This window comes from Colias philodice, chromosome 25, assembly GCF_061535455.1.
Source record: "Colias philodice isolate Cphi_HAF_F1 chromosome 25, ilColPhil1 Martin Lab GWU primary, whole genome shotgun sequence".
Taxonomy (NCBI): domain Eukaryota; kingdom Metazoa; phylum Arthropoda; class Insecta; order Lepidoptera; family Pieridae; genus Colias; species Colias philodice.
In genome coordinates this window covers 1,973,046-1,998,108 of record NC_143110.1, presented here as the reverse complement: position 1 = coordinate 1,998,108, position 25,063 = coordinate 1,973,046, and the positions used below count along the sequence as shown (strand labels likewise).

The window sequence follows — 25,063 nt, the reverse complement described above, 5'->3', positions numbered from 1 at the left end:
TAAACCAAAGTTTATAGAACAAAGTTGAATAAATATGTTGATTTATTATTACTTACTTTTTAATTATTTAAATCCTAAAAGAAAAAATATTAAATTGCTGTATTACTAGTCAAAATAGTCAAAGAAAATGAGGCGGCAAAATGCTCCCCACGCGCCTACTGACGTTACTCAAAAAGACGCGCCCACTCTAGGGTTAATTGCATTGCTATACAATGGCATTCATCTATGAAAATATATTTGGGATAATACTTAAGCGAATGTTTTGTGATTTTCTGTAGTATTTACAGAATTTGTAACCTTGGTAGGTTTACAAAAAATAGAACATAGGATAATATTAAAAGTTAAGTTTTCTATTTATTGTTATTATAAGGTAGTTGTTGATTGAAAGGACGCTAAAAAAGTTGAGAATATGGCATCCATCTTTTCTTACTATTTACACGATACTGGACTCCTGTTACGAATGATATATTTTAGCGAAACATCTGGGAAGTTCATAATTGCACTGGAGGCTGAATCGTCCAAATAAAAAGATAGCGTAAATAAATTAGTACCCTTTAAATCTGAAACAAGGTGATTCAGACACAAAAACAGATTAAATTAAACTCAATGACGCATATTTATTACACTTCTATTACAAATGGCTGTTCAAATCCATTGTTTTGACTGAGTCTATCTCTATTTTAAAAGCAATTTGTTTGGTAAATGGTTTGTTGTTCAATCGTTTTAGAAATAGTATCAATTATCGTCTACTTATGTTTAAATGATTGGTTTCGTATTATTCAAGGGGATTCTAAAAATAATGCCCTTTTGGAAGTAATGTACTTTTTATTGTTTGCTACCTAACTGTTAATATTGGACTGTGAACTTTATCGTTTTAGGTCATTTCCTTACTTTATTGTTTGAGAATCATTCCGATTTGTTTATTTGTACTTTACTTTTTTGTTGAAAGTGAACAATGTCCTTTTATGATTTAAAATTAACATTTTTAAGACTGTAACACCGGTTTAAAAAATATCTGCATCGACTAGTTGTACATTGAATACTTTGCGTTGATATTTATAAAAACTTCAGAAACAAAGGAAATTTGTGTGTTTAAATTCATAAAACAGGGTGAATGTTTATCTACTACTACTACATCTACTAAATTTACACTTAATGCGTTGATATTGATACAAATTTCATAATAATATCCTAATCAATTGCAATTTAACAAAGCTCCAAATTAGCATAAACTTTCTTACCTGGAAGTACAGAACAATTCTGCACATTGCCGTCCCAAAGAACCAGGTCTCCGTCACATCCCATAGCACTGTTGGAGGCAGGCAGATCAGGATCACCATGAAATCCGCCACAGCCAAATTCACTATGAAATAGTTCGTCACTGTCCTCATTGAATGGTTTCTGTATACTGCTATACACACTAAAGCGTTCCCAATCAAGCCAATCACAAACACAATCGCGTGGGTCGCTATCAACACCCATTCGTACGGTTGAGGGTATATGTAATCATTGAGCATTAGAAAGTATTCTTCTCTCGTCATATTACAGTATTCAGGGTCACCCACACACGGCTCGTCCGTGTAGTTGTACGATTCATAGTAAACCGTCGTATCTTCGTATACACTTGTAGTAGAATCATATTCTTCAATAGAATTCGTATCAGCATTTACATCAGCTATTTCTATAGCTTTTTCTATATCTGTTGTATTAATATCTCTTTTTCTAATATTTTCGTCTTCAAGCTTACGTAATTTTAAACTATCATTAATGACTGTGTTGATTATTTTCTCACTTATTATACTATCTAGATCTCTGATGAGCGTTTCGTTATGATAAACTTTATCATCTACTGATGTAGTATTTACATTGAGGCTTAGATTGACTATAACTATGAAGTATAAGAATGATTTTGTGTTCGCCATTTTGTGTTGATTACATTTCGTTGTCCGTCAGAATTTGGAGCACCTTGCTAATTTGGCTTCGTAAGTTCCAGTTCTCGCCATCTGTGAAGGAATAAATTATGCTTTAGAAAAAAATTCACAAGTTACAGTTTGAATGGATAAAAGTTCCGTAATGAATGCTTTTAGAATCCGTTACATTTGTCGGTAATTTTGTCAGACTCCGCGTTTCACAGCTGAATGCGTGGAAAGCATTTTCGCAAATTAATGTGAAGCGTTCATTAAGAGATGCTTTTCATAAGATCAGCAGCTTATGCTTTGAGATTTTAATTGATATTTAGAGAACCCTTTAACATTGCAAACATTGACTAAGTCAAGGATTGAAGCTAAGTGTTGCTCAAATACTGTGTATTGTTGCGCAAATGTTTCCTTATATTTTTAAACAGTCAACAATTTCAGACGTCGGCCCAATTTTGTTAAATTTGAAGGAAACGTAAAGGCAAAGACGGTAAGTCTTTTATTTTTAAAAATTGGGTTTTACATAGCAGGAAAATATTCTCATAATACGATAAATGGAGACAATAAAAATAAACATGATAATATGGATATTTCTTAAAAGACTTTCTAAGAATTTATTTAGATTAAAAACTTTCCTAAAACATTATTAGGCAAGTTATATTTAACGTTGGAAATCAAAACATTTCATAACGTTGTACCAAACACCCACATTTTTATCACACAAGGGCATGTGTTCCTCATCAGGTTACAAGTCTATCGTTCTTTTGTAACATACCTACACATTTTAATATTTACAAATTAATCTTTGCTTGTTGAAGATTGTGTATTACACATTTATCATCGTCAATAATGTAATTATTAATATTCGTTCATCTATACAATAAAGCCGGAGAGGTTGTTTGTCTGTTTCTTTGGTTGAACGCGCTAACATCAGGAACTACGGGTCCGATTAAAAAAAAAAATCAGTGATAGATAGCCCTTGAGATCTTGGAAGGCTTTATCATAACGCTAAGTTCAATAATATTGGAGCGATGCGGGTAGAACCACGGGGCACAGCTAGTTTATATGCAATACAGTATGTTTTATGTTGTTTGTTACTATCTATGTTTTATGGTGACCTGGAAGAGGTGGTTCTTTAGCAATAAGGTCGACTATTGTTCAACTTGTGTTTGTTATTAATTTTTGTACTTTTTTAGCCTGTATAATAAAGTCTCCTTCATTCATTCACAAAGCTTTTCTAACATTGTTCAATCATAAATCAAATGTATACACTCAACAATTGGGGTCACTGAGTCATTTTTATACGCATTGTGTGCGTAATTAATTTCCACTGAAAAGGGACAGTATTGTTGGCGATTGCGTGTCAAGTTAATGAACTCAGCCTTTTTTTGGGGTAAAAGTGGAATTTTTACTAGCTTTTTGTAACGAGTGTTTGAATCTTTAAATTCACGTGAGATATTTTATGCTATTTTGTTTTTAGGGTTCTAAAAAGTATAAGTGAGTGCAAAATTATGGTAAATATCACAGACCAAAAAAATATTTTTTTTTATCTTTTTGATTGAAAATACTTTTTTTATTGGTCTACTATATTATCGGTCTATATACAATATATATAATATAATACATTGGTCTACTTTTTATTTGTATACATTATTGGTTATCGGCTGTTATCGGTATCGAGTTTCTTTGCGAGTTTTTCTTTAGAAGTGACATTTTAAAACATTATGTAGGTTATTAACAACTGTAGAAGTTGTTATGAATGAAAGTTTTGACTTTTATTTTGGCAATGGAGTTACATCAGTTATAAATTGGATTGTTAATTATAAGCTACTCCCTCGCAAAAACGATTGATTGGTTTAATTGGCTGGTTGATTGTATTTTCGTCTAAAACGTATTTTTCAATAATTAGGATTTTACATCAGATAAGTAACCAATAAGACTATTATTGCCTTCTCAAATATGTTTTTGGCAACTGTGGATAAATATAGAAATTATTTAAATATCGGTTCCGAAAGACCTACCTACTATTTTCGTCTGTCTCTAATAATATTTTATTCAAATAATTTCAATTTATAATTTTGAAGAGAAAAAGAAAAGCACTTGATAATTTTAATCAAACGAACTTAAAATAACATTTATTTATTTATTTATTTTTATTTAAAGAATATTAATAGTATTAAGAACCTATTTAGCATTTAGGCTTTGTAAAAAAATATTAAACAAAATCCTAGAAAACATAAATTTCAAGACACCATTTTGATTTCATAATCGCGTGTTATCTTCAAAAGGAATCTCTTGTATACTTCACGATTCATTTCTTTGAGAATATTTTCTTTCGCATATTTTAAAAGCTTTTCAAGTTAATATTTAAGTGTGTTTCGAACAGTCAAGTGTAACTTAAATAATTTAAGTGATTTCGCGTTTGTATCAAATGTTGGATAAATGTTTATTTGTAACTTTATTGTATTCTTCTGTATAAAACTGTCACTCTCATTTTATATATAAAGAAAGCGTGTGTGCCGAGCACACGTGTCAGAAGTGAAACTTCTATGGCCAGATTCACAGATACCAATATCGTCGCCTTATTCCATGACGTGACGGTATTGCCATGACGCGACCTTGAAATTTCAAAAAACTCAGCAAAGAATTTTATTTGTTAGCTCAATTATATTTTTTCTTCATTATCTCTCCTTAAGGCCGTGTACGCGGTCCGTGTGCTGTTTGGCTCAAATATGTGATTTTTCAAACCAGATTGTCCATCAACCACTTATCTTACAAACATATGAATTACTAATAATTTTAGGAAATTTTATTGTCTATGTAGTTAGTTAAGAGTTTTTTTCAATTAATACAGTATTTCTGAATACCATCAAGATAACTGAGCCGATGATTACTTGATTTCACTTTTAGTGTCAATTTCGAAGCTAAAAATATCTGAAATTGCTGACAGATCTAACACACAATTATTTTTAACTAACTGCAAAGATCCTTATTAAAATAGTTAGTTAAAAGATTTTTTTATTTTGGACTCCTAACTTACGAAATTAAAATCCGAACAATGTGAATTTTTTTAGAAATTATAGTCGACTAAATGATTATTTTCACCAAGATATTTGACTTTATTGAATATAATTTATACATATTGCAATAAAAGAATGTCTTACTTATAAGATAAAATTTAAAAAATCAACTAAGGTACCTCTATTATTTTTCTACAATTTTTTTTAAAGTACTATAAAACACTGCGCGTGACCCGATTAAAATCAGTCGGCAGCGAGCCTTTCCAGAGAGAGGACATGTTGCTCGGCGCTCTCCTGTGGACCTATGCTGTTCATAGTAAAAGGATAGCGCAAGCCGCGATCTATCGTAATAGATCGCGGAGTTTTTGACTTGCGTTAAATAGAATATGCGCTCTTAAGCAAAATACTGGCAATTTTGGATAAGGAAACTAATTAAGCGAAGGTAAATTCCGAAACCAAACTTAATTACTTTTCGATTGCGTATTTTAAATGAAAGCGCTTAAATTTACATCAAAGGAATAAAATCGACGTAAAATATTGTAAAATAGATTTATGGTATCGTTGTATTGACTATTGATATGGTAGGTAAATCACTACGGAAAAATATCTTCAAATGTTTTTTTTTCTTATATCGAATACTAGCGACTCGCCCCGTCTTTGCGTAAGTACTACGCAACTTCTTTAGGCGCGTTGGGAGTAAAATTTAAAAGTCGCGTCATGGCAATATCGTAACGTCACGTAAGGCGACGATTTTGATATCACTGAAGTTCGCCAAAGAAGTTTCCCTTCTGACACGTGATCTCGGCACACACGCTCTTTTTTTCAATTCTTTATATTTCATCTTATATTAGAAGAGAAGCTGGGAATTTATAAATAGGAACAATTAAGTCATCTATTGTAATATACACCGGATGGCGGTTTCAGCTGCTGTTACAAAAACTAAACGCGGGATGTTTATTTTGGACTAAAAGCATTCTTTTAATATATTTGTGAATGTTCTGATGAAACGCTGAAGGAATTAATGTGATATTTTTGCTTTGTTCAATGGACGAATGAAAATTTGTTTTATGTAGAGGCGGCCATGTTAGCAGTTTCCTCTTGCCAACTATTAAATCTACAAACAGAATATTGTGTTTATAATGTATGTTCAGTTTGAGCCAGTACTAAATTCTGATGCGAAAATACATACATGAATAAATTATAGGGACAAAAAAATGGCCCTATTATTTTAATCGAGAATAGTTCATTTACCAGGGTTGAAGTAAGTATTCAATTGGACTTCTTCTAGAAGCAATTTTGCATCGTCATAAAATATTTTAACATTTACCACCGATTAAAGGAAAGCAGTATACAGGGTGTAATCGTTAAGTGTGCACAGGTGATTATTCCGTAACTATAACAGATATCAAAAAACTTTAAACTGATATCGAAAGTACTTAACCTAATGAGTAAAATGGCCATAATAAATTTTAAAAAATAAAACGAGAAATATCTAAAAAAATAACTTGAAACCCTGCCATACATTTAGTATGAGATATGAATATCCCATGTAAATTTTAACTTTTTCTTTCTTTTTTTGGTTTTCTGCTTAAATTACTTCGCAAATTTAAGGGAAGTTCATTTAGAAACTTTAAATAGAGCTTCTCATTGTATTGCACAATGAGGACGTCATTTGGAAAATCTGCTATGAATACAAAATGTATGGGAAATCAAATGTATGGGAGCGTTTAATGTAACATTTTTGGATATTTCACGTTTTATTTTTAAAAATTTATTATGGCCATTTTACTCATTAGGCTAAGTACTTTCGATATCAGTTTTAAGTTTTTTGATATCTGCAATAGTTACGGAATAATCGCTTGTGCACACTTAACGTTTACACCCTGTATATAGGCTATATGTCATCATGCTAAGATCAACAGGAGCGGAGCAACGCGGGTGAAACCGCGGGACGCAGCTAGTTTTTTATATAGAGATAAATAGTCAAATAAAACACAATAACAATCGAGAAACCAAGACGCCATTCCAACTCCTGAAAATATCTTAGTATTGGTGTGTCCTGATCACGTAGCAGGGCTCAAGTTATTTACTGTAAGGTCACGACCGGGCAGTAGGCGTGTAAATGAAACGTGGTAAATGAAACGTGGTAAATGAAACGTGGTAAATAGATTTATCTGTCTGTTTGAAATATAATTTTAATTATGGTTAGAATTGCTAAGAAGTTTCTTAACCTGGCTTTAGTAGTTGTAGCAATATTTAGCCTCCTAACTATCTCCCAACACAGTAATCATATTATTATGTTTACAAACAAACCCAGTTTTGCATGTATAATATTAGCCTTAATATCTAATATTGTTAGTTTAACGCACAAGACAGCCACATTCCTTATTTATTGGTAACCCTAAAATACAAGATACATTAAATCTCAAATACCTATAGTACAAAGAGGAATACATTTATCACCTGTCAAATCCCTTAACCGATGTTTGATCAAACGCATGCACTCGATTACAAAGTAATCAAGGATGAAAGATTTATATATGATGCAATACATTGCTCCTTACATATAGTGAAAATGTAATAATCTTCATATGTAACACGCAGTGTACTGTGGTTGTGAAATTATGGTCGATATTGGATGTAAATAATATCGATCTAAGATTATGTTGATAGATGTAAATGCTGAACATTATGGTAGCAAAATGATAGAATAGGATAGTTCGTAAAGCTTTGTATTTAAATAAAGAGCAATGTATTTAGTATTAGAATAAATGGTAGGTAATATTTTATTTATTTATTTATCAATTTAATATACCACATCAATAAAATTATTTACAATCATACAAAATGGATCAACAAGGCGGCCTTATCGCTTTCTAGCGATCTTTTCCAGACTGTCCAAGGTAAAGAAGAAAAAAATGTTAATTGTTAATATTTAGAGAACAGTTGGATTAACGAATGTTATAAAGGCTGGTTATCGTGATAGTCAATTCGCAAATATTTGTCAGTTTTTTAAAGAACAATATTTTTATTCGAATAAGAGCGGAGTTTCCCTATCCGTTAAAAGAGTAGAAAAAATTCGATTGTTCACGTTGGAGATAAACAAAATTTTACTTATAAACCTACGACAATCGAATGAAAATCGGTGCAATAGTTTTGAATAGACAGACATACACGAACGATTTTGTTGACAGACATAGACAGACATACACGAACGATAATATTATGTTACGATATTATATTTGTCTTTCCATCATTCTGTGTACCTAATACTTTCTAAGCTATTAAGATTGGGTTTGAAATAAAACTCCGTCCAGTAACGTTTTTATAGCGTGACCAAAATGTGCCTCTGCCAAAATATAAGAGAATGGCGTGCTATAAAACGATTTGTTTTATTGATTTCGGTGTAGCCGTAACGGAGGTATAGGGTGTAGAATATGTCTGCATTTTGCTAACATAATATAATGTTACATTTTAGATCAGTCAGTATGGGAGAGTCACTTCAATGTATTTTATGTTTCTTTAGTTTTATTTGTTTAAAGAAGTTCTTTTTATTCAGATCAGCTTTCTAACATTAAAAATACCTAATTCAACGTATTTGAATAAGCCATACTTAATATTATAAATGCGAAAGTAACTCTGTCTGTCTGTCTGTTACTCAATCACGCCTTAACTACTGAACCAATTTGCATGAAATTTGGTATAGAGATATTTTGATACCCGAGAAAGGACATAGGATAGGTTTTATCCCGGAAATCCTACGGGAACGGGTTTTTCTTTGAAAATGCGGGCGAAGCCGGGGCGGACCGCTAGTATCCTATACTTACATAAGCCTAAATTGTTGTTCGAAATATCTATGAGCAGATAAATATAATAAAACTGTGAAAGACTTCAATTCTATACAATTAATAATAACTAAATAAAATATCACCATGGATCTTCAAACATGTTACACAAGCTAAAATGCTTGTCAGTCTGTCAGCTGCAGTCATTCTTTCTAACTTGCACGCAATAACTGCTGGACGGATTTTGATGAACTTTTTTGTTATACCTATAGCTTCCACGTCAGGCAATAATTAATTTCAATTTGAATCTATATACGCGAACAAAATTGCGGGCACAGATACATTTATCAAAAAACTAGCTTACCGCTCTCGGCTTCGCCCGCTTTGTCTAAAACATAATAAATTATATACTTAAATCTTCCTCTTGAATCAATATATCTATTAAAAAAACCGCATCAAAATCCGTTGCGTAGTTTTAAAGATTTAAGCATACATATAGGGACATAGGGACATAGGGACAGTGAAAGCGACTTTGTTTTATAAATACTATCTAGTGATACGTAGGCCTACATGTAACGTACCTATGACATAACAGCTAATTTTAAGCACTACCTTCTACCATCCATGTTAGACCATTGTATTCAAGTTCATAAAAGCCACATAACCTAAGTATGAATTATAATGACGTGGCATTATTAGCAGCATAATGGAGGTCGGCTCAGCGAAGTTATTAGCTTTCGTTTATTAGATGCAAGTACATGAGTGAAACTTGGGTAGCTTAATGAAATAGCTCTAGAAAAAATCTGTGTAACGATGGATAATTTTAATTAGGTTTATGTTAATATGTTAATCTTGTAAATCAAACATAATTAAATAAAATATCTTCATATTTGTTTATGCCTAGATTTTCCCACCACATAATAATTATTTTGATTCAATACACGTTTTTATGTTTTCTAACAGTGTTTAAAATTTCTTAGTGAACGAAAAATTTCTTGTAAAGTCGAGATTAGTAGTACTTAATATAATTTAATACACCATTCAGGGTCGATCTACAAATAACAAATTTACCACAGCAGTTCAATAGATTTGTGTAAAAGATATAATTAATATATCTATTTATCTTCCTTTTCATGAATAGAACGAGGACAATTAAACAATATTATCCGTGTGTATTGTTCAAATTTTTTAAGAAAAATAAAAACTTTCTTTCTACTAAAAGTCAAAACGTATGCTATTCGAATTTTTTTACCGTTGTTTAGATGAGATATTTTATTTTACAAAGTAGTAGTGTTCATGTACGTAATACTTTATGAAAATAAAGTACAGTCAACAGCAGTAAATCATTTAAATAGGAACATGTAAGATATTGATGGGTTTTTTAAATGTTTGTGTAAAAATAATATTTTAATACGTTTCTGATTTATAGTAGTAAGATAAACAGCTATAAAAATAATGACATCAAACTCGTTTTAGTTTAAATGTTTTTTTTTCTGTAGTTTCTATATTTTATATTGAAACTACCTGTGCTCCGCGGTCTTACCCGCAGTGCTCCGCTCCTGTTAGTCTTAGCGTGATGAAAATAAAATAGCCTTCCTCGATAAATTGACTATCTAACAGGGAAATCATTTTTTTAATAAATTGGACCCGTCTTTCCTGAGATTTAGATATATTTTCTCATCTTTTCAACTGGAGTAAAAAGTTACATGGATGTTAATCCAATATATTAACTATGTCATAAGGTCGAAATTTCATTGATATTGGTACAGCCGTTTCTGCGTAAATAAGAACATCAATAAAAGCATATCGAAACAATTTTTTAAATATTTATATCTAATAATATACTAAGTGCAGAAAAAACTTTCTAAAAGTCTCATGAACCCTCTTTTAAAACTTCGTGAAGTATATATATTCATTTTGTTCATTTAGGACATTACTATGAAATTAATACGAAACTCCAACAAACCATGAGTGAATGGAATTCTTCAAAAACTCAACAACATCAAACAAGAATTTTAGGAAAATTCTTTGAAAACATACTTTTGAAATAATTCCGTCTCAAGTTTATGGCGGTTTTTATATGATTTATTTTCATATTTTTCTTTATATTACCTATAGAAACGAAGTAAATCAGCGTTCTATTGTACAGGCCCCGGAATCACAGACACAATAGAAAATCTATTGTGTCGTGGACCGATCGGGCCGTTCGGAAATGTGCAAAAAATTGTTTTTAGGGTAACCCTAATTTTTACATAAGAGTTGGTGAACATAAAATTAATTATTACAATGAATTAATACCATAATAAATATATAATTTTACCATATTTATCTTATAAACTAGCTGCGCTCCGCGGTTTCACCTGCGTGGCTCCGCTCCCTTTGGTCTTAGCGTAATGATATAGCCTTCCTCGATCAAGGCTATCTAACACCGAAAACATTTTTCAAATCGGACCCGTCGTTCCTGAGATTAGCGCATTCAAACAAACAATCAAACTTTTCAGCTTTATAATATAGGCAAATATAGATAAATAAAGAATCCCGTAATCAATATAATTAAGTTTAACACACAGTCTGTTCTATATTGAGATTCTCGGCAAAACCCTTAAGCGTAAACTTTAATTAATTGAAAGTTAATCAAACGAGTTTTAGACTTGATCGTGATTAACTTAAGAAGTTTCTGATGGAATTATTGTCATGTTAAATCTGTTCGTTTAGATGTGAGGGGTAGGAATAACATGGGGTGCTGGGTTCGATACCCGGTGTTTATTAAAGAGGAGCCTATATATTTGAGTAATTAAAAATATCATTAATATATAGGTATGGATTAATTTAAAAATTGAAAACGGAGCTTTTTTGACCACCAACATTCTTTCGTATTTGTCTTCTTTCTTATAAATCAATTGGCTTGTACATATATTCTACTAGCTTTCCGCCCGCGGCTTCGCCCACTTTATCTGAAACCTAATAAGTTATATACTAAAACCTTCCTCTTGAATCACTCTATCTATTAAAAAAAACCCCATCAAAATCTGTTGCGTAGTTTTGAAGATTTAAGCATACAAAGGGACATAGGGACAGAGAAAGCGACTTTGTTTTATACTATGTAGTGATGATTACCAAGTGATACTAGGTTTATTTTTCGTAGTAACAAAATAATACTCTAGGAACTTAAAAAGCTTGTCATCTATTTATTCGAGAATCGATCAGTGAAACAGATGTATAATGCATCCACGCAAGAGGACATGCGAATTCAATTACTATTTGAAAATGATTGCCAAATGAAGTAAATTAGGGTTAAATGAATGAATATGTAAAATACTAGCTTTCGGATCGAAATTTGCGGCGCAGCTAGTTCTTTATAAATTAATATTTAAAAAGCAAAAGCTTTTGAATGCCATAAAACAAAAATTATCTTACTTTGTACCCACCCTGCCACGCTTCACTATGCGATATTAAAGCTGAACGAATGATGAATCCGGAAAAATAGATAAAAAACTTTAAAGGTTGTAGTTTCTAGTTTTATCGAGTCAGTCTTTGAGCTCAATCGATGCAGAACTTTTTGAGTTTTTGAAGCGAAAAGACTTACTTAACAGTCTTTTATATCTACATAAGATAAATTTACCTATCGGCTATTATAATACTTTATGGTTGTATCTAAAAGTATTAACTTTTAGATACAACCATTAAGTAAGAATAATTATACTCAAGTTTTAAGTTCATCAAAAACAACGCTATTTTAAGGGCGGCTTGTTTAATGAAATAGCGATTCAGCCAGACAAACTAGGGAGGGATATAGGGAGATTTAATAGCTATACTTATTTCTAATCTATACTAATATTATAAAGCTGAAGAGTTTGTTTGTTTGAACGCGCTAATCTCAGGAACTACTTGTCTGATTTGAAAAAAATATTTCGGTTTTAGATAGCCCATTTGTCCAGAAAGGCTTTTAGGCTATAAATCAGCACGTTAATACCAACAGGAGCGGAAAAATGCGGGTAAAACCGCAGTGCACAGCTAGTTGCACATAACAGCATTAAGCGCGTCACACACGGTGAAGATACTATAATATTTTATCTTAAGATACTGTTATATTTTATATTACAGTATCTTAACGCATCCGGTATCAGCGTTCTGACCATCATTTTTCTTTTTGTCATTGCGTACTAAGACCCCTGTAGAACCGCCATCCTGTTACAAATGACCCACAAAATTTCGGGTCATTTGTGTGTGACGCGCTTTACTCCAGAGTTGCATATACGTCCTACGTTAGATTAATTGGCATACAAGCAATTAGTATTGATGTACTAGATTAATATAGCGACGTACACTTGATTGAGGGATTATGTCTGTTTGTTGAAGTGAATGTATGTCATTAAACAAGTGGGGATTTGGGTAATTATAAGAAAGAAAGAAAGAAAGAAAAGAAATTTATTGCCAAAAAAAAACACAGCCAAACACATTATAAAATATCTTACAATTAGGCAAACGGAGACAGCCTCAACAAAATGCTGCATAAAAGCAGCGCTGATTTTCAGGCTGTAGCGGCGATTGCGGTTCGTCTTAATATTAAAAAAGAATTAAGTCTAGGTACTTAAAATAAATATATAGATAAGGATGTATATAAATATTAATAATAAATAAATAAATGCATATAATTTATATTATGGCAGAAACATATTTAAATAAGAATAATATAATATATTATAAGGCATATAATGTGTCATATATACATAAATACAATAAATCATACCATAATATAATGTAGTAATTAGGATTTAGTTAAAGAAACTGTCATTCTTTTACTAATGTACATAGTACATAGTCATAATATTGATTCGATTGGTAAGCGGATAAAAAAACCTATGTATTATCCAGATCCATCTTTTAATTTAAAAATTAGTAAAGAGATTGAACTAGATTTAAAAACAGACTTGTTTTATTGCATGTTAGAGTATCAAACATATATGAATATGTATCATAGCATGATAAAGTTACTTTTAATGATATTAATGAAGATTTTTTTTAACAAAGAAAATTATAAGCCACATAGTTTCAACAAGATTTGTCTCTATGATAATAGAAAATTTTATTCCTATACTAAATTTATTCTTCCTCTATACCTTTAAACACTGCTGTATATTGGAAAACTATAACTTTAAACTAACACATCCGTGACCGTGCATACGTTACCTAAATACATAGCGAAGGTTGCATAAATCTTCACTATAATCTTACACATTTAGCTTGTTTGGTCTTCAAATAAATTTAAATTCAAACATTTATTTATTCAATTAGACTTCTTCTAGAAGCACTTTTGAATCGTCATAACCGATTTAACATTTACCACCGATTCGGAAAGCAGTATCTATGGAGATGAACCGGCAACGACGTAATTTCCAAGTGTGAATTCAAATAATTAATATACCTATAGAAATTGAATACCGTTATAAACGCATGAAACGGTAACAAGATTTATTTCATATTTAACTAACGGTGCCCCGGGGTTTAACCCGCATTGCTTCGCTCCTGTTGATCTTAGCGTGATTATATGTATATAGCATAAAACCTTCCTCGATAAATGGGCTATCTAACACCGAAAGAATTTTTCAAATCGGACCAGTAGTTCCTGAGATTAGCGCGTTCAAACAAACAAACTCTTCAGCTTTATAATATTAGTATAGATTCAATTCAAATGCCATATAAAATCACAACACTAATATATTCACAGAGTATGACAAATAGTCAACACTGGTGAAACAAATTAATTCTAAAAGCTTAATTACTCCCCTAGATTAGCATTCCATGTAATTAGCAAAGGTCAGGGGTTGGTCAGCTAACTCTTTGTTTATTTTATTGTGCGATTTGACTGTTAGCGATTTTATATAATTACTAGCGACCCGCCCCGGCTTCGCACGGATACAATGCTGATACTAAATACACTACAGAAAAACTGTGAACGTTGTATATAAAAACATAGCGGCCCGCTCCGGCTTCGCACGGGTATAAAATAGATAGCCGGGCGGCCGGCCTGTAGCGCTGCAAACGCTACGTCCCGCAATTTTGAAATCTGTAATATCTTCGAAAATATTCACTTAAATCATACGGTGTAAAGGGCCATATAGATCTATATTAAATGAACAATGTATTCAAGGTATTTAATTGGTTAAGGATTAATGCTGTATTGGCTAAAATCGCATCGAAAATTAGCCATTATTTGTCGTAAAAAGTAAATGACAAAAAAAAGTTATTGTGGGTTATCCATAAGAGATGGACATATACCATCGCGGACTTTTCTGTAGACCTTTTCAATGTGTATAATACTTAGTACATTATTTTGATAAAACTCGTAGGGTTCAGCCTGCGTTTGCAATTTAAGCGGAATAAATGTAATTTTTTACGACATCACATTAGAAACCTCAAAAATAACAGTACTTCTCCACTATTTAATGGATGTTATTATACATATAAACCTTCCTCTTGAATCACTCTATCTATTAAAAAAAACCGCATCAAAATCCGTTGCGTAGTTTCAAAGATTTAAGCGTACAAAGGGACATAGGGACATAGGGACATAGGGACAGGGAAAGCGACTTTGTTTTATACTATGTAGTGATAGTGAAGGGCCGATTTTTCAATGCTTGCATAAAACTTATCCGTCCAATAAAGTATTACACGATAATATTAAAATGTCACGTAAACTGTCAAATACGGGCAATTAGAATACGTTTTTAAATGGTAGTTTTATACATTATTCGACGAATAAGTTTTAACCAAGGATTGAAAAATCAGCCCTAAAAGATCTATACGAAATATAAAAGTGATATATGAGAATAAAATAACATACATAAGTTGAAGTGAAACTAAAAATACAGGTGAAATGTTGGGCTCTGAGGTACAATTTTCTTTTCATGCCTAAAATAAATACCAAGCTTCTGTTAAATAGTTCCTAAGATGAATAGAAATTATAAGGAAATATCTCTGTATGAAATTTTATCCAAATCGGTTCAGCGGTTGAGGCGTGAAGAAAATACAGACAGATAGTTAGGATATTCAATTTGTTCAGATTTTAGACGTCCTTATGAACTTGGATATATTAGTCGGATTATAATAATATCTCTAATTAACATAATTCTGTTGTAAGCAACAAAACATTAATAGATAACATAAGCGGGAATTAACGTACTCTCTAATTTATTCATAAGCTGGCAAATTTCTATGTGTTATGGCTGGTTCACACTTTGATCAGTGCGAGTGCAGGTGATTAGTGCGAGTGCAGGTGTGTAGTGCGAGTAGTGTCCAATTCAACTGCGAGTGCAGGTGATTAGTGCGAGTGCAGGACAATGGTGAAATTCGCGACGCTACACACTACGCTAAACACTAAACACTAAACACTCCTGTCCAGACGTGTTTAGGCAGGCACACTGCGAGTGAGGGGGAAGGGAGGGCGCGCGGGACGTGGCTACTCGCAGTCCACTCGCAAAAAAATAGAACACGCTTCTATTCACTTTACTACACAGCCTACTAAACACTCGCACTAAACAGTCGCTGTCCACACGTAGTACTACTCATCACCTGCACTCGCACTAATCAAAGTGTGAACCAGCCATTACGGGCAATCTGTAATATTAAGTCATTCTGTAGAATGCTTAAGCAATATTATATACCTACTCAAACAACGAACATTAATTTATTCAATTAGATGTCTTCTAGAAGCACTTTTGAAGCGCTGTTGTACCATCACCAGAATTGTGTTATAAAATACCTTGCTGAGCAAAATATAACGAATAATTTATAATTTCAAACATAAATTTTTAAGCATTTCATTCATTGCCTAGGTATTGTGAATAATACCAGATTGTACAGTTTGTCAGTAACATATTTTATAAAGCGTTTAGTGGTGCTCTGTTTTAGCTTGAAATTGAAAATGGTAATTAACTACAACGCGTTCCGCTTTTCAGATAAATAACAAACTATAAATGGATTTGTATGAAACATTATTCTTCCCGGCAAAAATATAAGGGCTTTTACTAAATAGTTATTCACCCTATTGTTGCAAGAATTTACAAAGTTGGCACTGAGATTACTAGGAACAAACTAACAAAATGTTTCTCTCTTTCAAACGTAAATTATTCGTCCTTTATTACAGAACATAATATTATTACCTTTACATTCAGTTATTATTGAAGTGAAACTTCTTAAGGCGCGTTGAGAGTAAAATTTCAAGGTCGCGTCATGGCAATACCGTCACGTCATTGAGTAAGGCGACGATCTAGGTATCTTTGAATCTTGCCAAAGTAGTTTCACTTCTGACACTTGAGCTCGGCACGCGACTCTTTTTTTAGGCTATTATTAATTATAGAATCGCTCGAACTTCAGCTGCCGCCCTCGAATACGCACTATATACCCCGACTCCGCCCATTGCGTGTCGAATGCTGGATTAGATTTCTGAAAAATATATAAGTAGGTCTATTTGAGCTTTGTGAACATATTATATGTGTGAAATTACCACGAAATAATATAATGAAAATTATTTTGAATTATCTGTAAGTAGCTTTCTGCCCTCTTCTTTGCTCGAAATTAAATTTTAAATATTCCTTGAAGAGGTAAATACAAAATGCAATAAATTATATTTACAATTTGTATTCCTTGTATAGTGTATACCTTTCTCGAGAATCAGTCTTTATCGTATATCCGTTACGTAGTTTTAAAGATCTAAACATACATAGAAACGCGACGGACAGACAGATACGGTTACTGTTTTATACTTTGTAGTGATTTGTTTGTTAAATATATTATGTACTAGCTTTCCGCCCGCGGCTTCGCCCGCTTTGTCTGAAACATAATAAATTATATACTAAAACCTTCCTCTTGAATCACTCTATCTATTAAAAATACCGCATCAAAATCCGTTGCGTAGTTTTAAAGATTTAAGCATATATAGGGACATAGGGACAGAGAAAGCGACTTTGTTTTATACTATGTAGTGATATACAACCAATATTTTAACCACATTATTACACTTTAAATGCATTCAAAGTCACATTCATTGATAGATCTCAATCTAAAAACGATATTTTGCGTAGGTTTTATGGATATTGAACTTGTAAAATATGTTAAAAACTATTATAAATTCAGTGCAAATGCATTTTACATATGTTTCACTGATTTATTTTATAGCAGTCACTCAACAATTATTGTATTAAATGCATAGAGCGATATATTTTTAAATGTTTTGAATATTCCTGCGTTCTCAATATTATTTTTTATCTGTTTGACTTCCATAAAGCAAAAATAGAAAATATTTTTTATGGGACTTTTAGAAACTGCCTACTGAACCGCTGTCCGGTCTACACTTTTTACCAATATTATAAATAAAACGAAATATTACAAAACTTCTATTTAAAAAATATTTTTATGCCATTTGATAACTACGCAGGCTATTTTTTGTCTCTGGACAACCCAATACATACTATGTATGTATATCTTATATATATAAAATTCTCGTGTCACAATGTTAGTCTGCATACTCCTCCGAAACGGGTGGACCGATTCTCATGAAATTTTCTGTGCATATCGGGTAAGTCTGAGAATCGGCCAACATCTATTTTTCATATGTACCACGGGCGAAGCCGGGGCGGACCGCTAGTAATTGATAAAATTAAATTAACCAAGTAATCTTCATTAGTAAGATTATGATTATAAATAGCAATCTTCATAGAAATAATATTTTTACACCTACGGAAATTGGATTTCATAATCATTTGATATTATGATAACAGTACCAAATGTTGACACTATCGGCCTAATCCGCGAGCCTGATATTAAAAGTAATTTCCCTTTATTTTCATTAATGGGCGTGTTGTAATTTTAGACTTTATTGAACACTAGCGATATACCGTGGCTTTGCCCAGGTAGGCAAAAATCCCATGGAATTGTGATGTTTTATACAATTAAAGTGGCATGTGCCAATCTTCTATTCAAACACAAATATCATAACATAAAACCACTCCATTGAAAGAAAGAAAGAAAGAAAGAAACATTTATTTATCAGAGACAGCACAACACACACACATACATAGACATAAAACATAAAACCGTACAAGTTAAATAAGAAAACACCACAACAAGAAATAGTAACAACAAAAGAAGCAAACACTTAAATTAATAACATAAAAAAACACTGCGATGTAAAAGAAATTAATCTGACACGATTTCGCATTTATCTTTAGGTACTATAGTTTTGTGCCCGCGGCTTCGCCCGAGTTGTATAAAACTTAACAAATTATCTACTTAAAACATTCTTAGGAATAAAGTAGCTTTTTACTGGTTAAAATAATTGTGGGTGAAAGCGAGTAAACCTATTTATTAGCATAGCATTAAAATGATGAGATAATTAAGTATAATAAATTAGCAATACTGAAATGGATGATTTCTATAATAATTATTGGATGAATTTAAATGACATCGTTATTTTTATATTTGCTAGAATAACACATGCCAATTTAATTTATTTATTCAATTTATTTTGTTTTTATCAACGCAATGGTACCGAACTACAATAAAAATTTACGTCTATTTTGAGAAAATTGACTGGAGTATAATAAAGTTCAAACGAGGGAAAATATAGACATCAGTTTCGACATAGACAGACAAACACAGACATAGACAGACAAAGGCACTTCTCCACAAAATAGACATTAGTTTAACATAGTCATAGAAAGATATAGACTAAACCCAAATACAGTAAAGTTTGACTTCAGTGCTCTATTTTGTGTCCATACTTGGTCCATACCATAAAATCAACCTATGATAGATATTCAACTAATGACACACGCAGTTCAAACATCAACACACATCCGGCCTTTTAGCATGAAGCTTGTAATTAGCAACGTGGAATTTAGTTTCCAAATATAGGTTATTTTGAACTGCAAATAGTCTATGTAAACCAAAGTATGTGTAAATTTGCATCGATGTTAATAAAAAAGAAACGAAATAAATAAATCAACGTCAATAAAAAAGCGTGTGTGCCGCGTCTCAGAAGTGAAACTTCTTTGGCAAGATTGAAAGATACCCGTAAAGTATTATTGCACGCCTCATAAGCGAAGCGTTGAGGTGGGTACTACTGTCACTTCGCGCAAAACATCTGATTTTTCAAACTTAAAATGTCTTTATGTATCATACATTGCACTTGTAAGATAATACATACACACACATATTAAGAAAAAACACTATTTTTAACGTTCATGATATTTTTGATGTCATTTTTGTTATTTAAACTAGTTAAAAAACAGTTTAAAAAAGTTCTGTCTTGGACGTCCGTGTGTCTGTATGTGCGGATCCTTTTTCTTGTTAACACGATAGCGACCGAAATACTTTACTAATCGAGTCTTTTTTTTTCTCTTACGCTTGAGTATGCTCAGGAATAGAACCCTTTCATTTTTCAGGGTCTGATTCGATGTGGTTTAATTGTTATTAAATAAACAAAAATAATAATTAATAAATATTTATTAAAAAAAAATTATGAGGCGTGCACTTTTGGATTTTCCAAATTTTGCACGCCTCATAAGCGAAGCGTTGAGGTGGGTACTACTGTCACTTCGCGCAAAACATCTGATTTTTCAAACTTAAAATGTCTTTATGTATCATACATTGCACTTGTAAGATAATACATACACACACATATTAAGAAAAAACACTATTTTTAACGTTCATGATATTTTTGATGTCATTTTTGTTATTTAAACTAGTTAAAAAACAGTTTAAAAAAGTTCTGTCTTGGACGTCCGTGTGTCTGTATGTGCGGATCCTTTTTCTTGTTAACACGATAGCGACCGAAATACTTTACTAATCGAGTCTTTTTTTTTCTCTTACGCTTGAGTATGCTCAGGAATAGAACCCTTTCATTTTTCAGGGTCTGATTCGATGTGGTTTAATTGTTATTAAATAAACAAAAATAATAATTAATAAATATTTATTAAAAAAAAATTATGAGGCGTGCACTTTTGGATTTTCCAAATTATTCATTATTATGGTGGTTAAGTTTAGTTTAGTTCTCTCATATTTTTTTTTATTTTTAGCGCAAATTTCTTAACTGTTTCTTTCATATATGATCCTTTCACTGAAAAGTAGGGATTCATTGTTATAGAGATTTAGCAAAAAAAGGTCTTTTTATTTTATTTTAAAGCAAAACAAAAACACATTGTCAACGCGTTACATCAACGTAATCAACATCGATAACAAAGCATGATTGAACGAAAACCATAAACACTTCAATCTCAACGACAGTTAATTTATTCTGGTGTTTAAATTCTATATAGTAGTGGTACTTTTTCATAACTGGATGTCTGACCATTAATCTCTGGCAGAAACAAGAAATAAAGGGTTTTTACATGAGCCAGAGATAAAACTGGTATAATTTTTAATCTTTGATGAAGAGTACGTGATTAGAATTGTTGAGAACAACGCTTTTCTGTGTAACTAGTCTGGATTCATTGCTGATGTCTTATAGTATGTAGTCACTAGCCGTGCCCCGTGGTTTTACCCGCATTGATACGCTCCTATTGGTCTTAGCGTGATGATATTATATTAGCCTATAGTCTTCCTCGATAATTGGACTATGTACCTAACTATGAAATAATTTTTCTTAATTTACTCGTGGTTCGTGGTGGAGAGATTATTGCGTTCAAGCAGACATACAAACAAACATTTTAGTTTTATAATGTTAATAAAGATTAAAAAATAACCTATTGCTTCCCATATGGATAGCTAGCTAGAACCCGTGTCGTCACTCACTCAGTACCCGAGTAATAAGTAGCCTAAATGCTAATTCAGGCAATAATCTCTCTCTGACCTCTGTGCCAAATTTCATACCAATCCAATCTGCTGATTTGCGTGAAAGAGAAATAAACATAGCACCATACATTCTTATAGAGTATAGACTTTCGGGTTCATAATAAATGTGATCCTATATTTATCTGAAGCATATACACATTTTTTTTTATGCTATAGGATAGCAAACGAGCAGACGCGTCGCCTGATGTTAAGAAATACACGCCGCCCATAAGCATCCACTCCACTGGGAAGTGGATGTGTTGCTATCCTCAAAGGGATTTGGACGGAGTTAGGTAGAAGGGGCGAGGATGGGAGGGAATGAGGATAGGGAAAGAGAGGATGGGTGGGGGATGGGAAGGGATGTGGGCCTCCGGACCCTTCACTCACCGTACGGAACGCGACAGAAAACTGTCACTATGGCGCCGATATTCTGTGAGGGTGTGGTACCTTCCCCGGTGCGAGCGTGGCCCAATTCGTGCCGAAGCATGCTCGACTCCCACTCCAAAAACGCAACATATTTTACAATTTTTTACAATGTAAAAGCCAAATAATTTAGGTCAATTATTGAATAGAGTCCACAGATAGTAATCTTAAAGCTAATAATATGTTAAATGTGCTAAGTCACCATTAATCACTTTAATAGATAATGATAATATTTCCCTGTTGCTACAAAAATAGACTGACGATGAATGAACACTAAAATGTACTGGAAGTTAGTAGTCTGATCTTAGATTAACCACTGTGATTTAACTATAACTACAGTCTACAATCTATCTTGTAGTTCATCATCATCAGCCTTTTGAAGTCAGTTTCCTCACGATGTTTTCCTTCACCGTTCGAGCAGTAGTGTGATAACATACGCAGATAAATTGAAAAATCAATTTATGTCCTGTACGCTCACCTGGTCTCGAACCCACGATTTACCGAATTGAAATCCGAGGTCCTCACCACTGAGCCAACACTGCTCATCGTACAGTTATAATAGCAGAATTATTTCTAATGACGTCCCTTATTGTTCTACGCTTTGTCGCTTCAAGATAAAATAATTATATAATAATTCCCAAGAACGAACGACCATTTAAGAAACCTTTGTCCAAACTCGAATCTAGATCCTGCAATTTTAGTTGTCACTGAATTAATGAGGCTGACAGTTTCATATTTTATTCGAAAGCATTAATTAGAAGAAGAATAAATGTCGGAGCTATAACTTCTAGCGAAGGTATTTTACATCAAATAGCTAATGTTACTCAAATGAAACTACGTTTAATTAACATGTCATGTAACATGAAGCCAATAAAACTTCAATAAAAACCCTCGTTGCTCATAAAACGTATAAAACTTATCCAATCCAAGTTGACATAATTTCAAAATAAACCTAAACAGATTTTCCAGCAAGATTGATTCAGGAAGAGTCAGAATGACCTCCAATTGGCGGGCAAATTGCAAATTGGACTCTATTTCCATGGTATATGAGTAAAATTGGTTTAAAAGTGATGGGTTTAAGTGAGAATTGCTATCTTCCGGCAGTGCATTGGACAGATTGGAACGTGTTTATAAGAGATGGTTATTGGGTCAATAAATGGGTAATAGACAGCTCTGTATCGTCTTCGGTTAGATTTTAAATGATTTTGTTTGTGATATTCTAAACTATTATCACTATATAGTATAAACCTAAGTCACTTTCTCTGTCCCTATGTACTATGTATACTTAAATCTTTAGAACTACGCAACGGATTTTGGTGCGGTTTTTAACAGATAGAGTGATTCTCGAGAAAGGTTTTAGTATAATAATATCATGGTTTTGACAAAGCGGGCGAAGCCGCGGGCGGGTCGCTAGTAACGAATATATAATTAGGTAGAATATAATAATATATAGGTACACTCTCTTCACTTGGAATAGGACATTAAAATTAAAAAAAAATTGTAAACTTACAAAAAAAGAAGGCATTCTGGGTGGATCCGGGACGAGCGCCTGTTTGTCGTTAATTAATGATTCCAAGGGCCGGTTTCATAAAAAATGTCCATGACAGCCTATTTGACACTTTTTACTTGTATTTCAATACGTTATTTGTCATTTTTATTTGCAGACTAGCTTTCCGCCTGCGGCTTCGCCCGCGTTTTCAAAAAAAAACCCGCATAGTTCCCGTTCCCGTGGGATTTCCGGGATAAAACCTAGCCTATGTCACTCAGAAATGATGTAGCTTTCCAACAGTGAAAGAATTTTTCAAATCTGCCAAGTAGTTTCGGAGCCTATTCAATTCATACAAACAAACAAACAAACAAAAAATCAAACCTTTCCTCTTTATAATATTTGTATAGATAAAGTTAACAGAAAATATCGAGAAATTTTGAAACTACCCTTTATTACATAATTACCTAATACCTAATATTATAGATGCAAAGTGTTTGTTAGTTTGTCATTCTTAGCCCTCAACAATGATGATTAATGATTATAGTAATTCTATGATATTATTTTTCTGTTTGTACATAGCTAGAAGGCTAGAGTGTGACATATAGGCTTTTTATTTCGGTGAAACATCTTATTCCCTTGGAAATTTATTTTTAATATGTGGGCGAACCACGTGGGAAATCTAATCTTCTTTTATATATAAAAATGAATCGCAAAATTTGTTGGTAAGCGCATAACTCAAGAACGGCTGAACCGATTCCGATAATTCTTTTTTTATTATATTCCTTGAAGTACGAGGATGGTTCTTACGTAGAGAAAACGTAAATATGTACCACGGGCGAAGCCGGGGCGGACTGCTAATAGATTATAAAACTTATTTTATTTTGCACTACGTACTTATAATAACAATAACCACCTCATTGATACAATGGTTAACGCGTGAGCGGGTCCTGGGTTCGATTCCCGGTGGAGACGGAAAAAAATAGTTTAAGTAGGACACAGAAGGATAATGACCTACTTGTCCCTAAGAAAATCGATCAGTGAAACAGACGTACGAATAATTCATAATTATGCCCCATATGACAATTCACAAAGGGACAAGGAAATTCACAGACTCATAAAAAAATGTGTGCGTGTACCAGTGTAAGAAGTGAAACTTCTTTATGACCTTATTTTTTTTAAATAATTTACTATATGCAACTTTACAGAAATACTTCGAATCACGCGTGGTAGGGGAAAAAGATGGCGCGTAACGGAAAAATGTCACGCGTAACGAAAAAATGTTACACTAAGTTTTTTTCCAACCCCGATAAAGAAGTTTCACTGCAATAACAAAACAATCTTGACCTTCTGCATAATTATTGAAACATAAATAATTCTAAAACCTAGTACGTGTCTAAACCTATGAAACGGACTTGAATTAGTTGATAAGCGATTTACTACGGTAGTGATAAGGCACACTTCTATCATTTGACTTTGAACCTTAATAGAACGAGATAAGATGCATTTTGGTGAAGCAATAGTTGATTTAGTCAGCGTAGATGAAATTTTATAATACAGAGGAATGCTATTTTAAGAAAATATGAGTTGTACATTTAAACA

At 32.6% G+C, this 25,063-nt stretch overlaps 1 protein-coding gene across 2 annotated transcripts in view; it reads right to left on the bottom strand.

Annotated features, from left to right (window-relative positions):
* Nucleotides 1–25,063, bottom strand: part of LOC149477202 (orexin/Hypocretin receptor type 1-like) — a 111,527-nt gene that overhangs the window by 41,259 nt on the left and 45,205 nt on the right. For both annotated transcript variants that reach the window (XM_089710582.1, XM_089710583.1), the window contains exon 2: nucleotides 1,242–2,003. In XM_089710582.1, coding sequence (XP_089566708.1) covers nucleotides 1,242–1,922 — 681 coding nt within the window. In that variant the 5' untranslated portion in view covers nucleotides 1,923–2,003. The remainder of the gene's footprint in view (nucleotides 1–1,241; nucleotides 2,004–25,063) is intronic.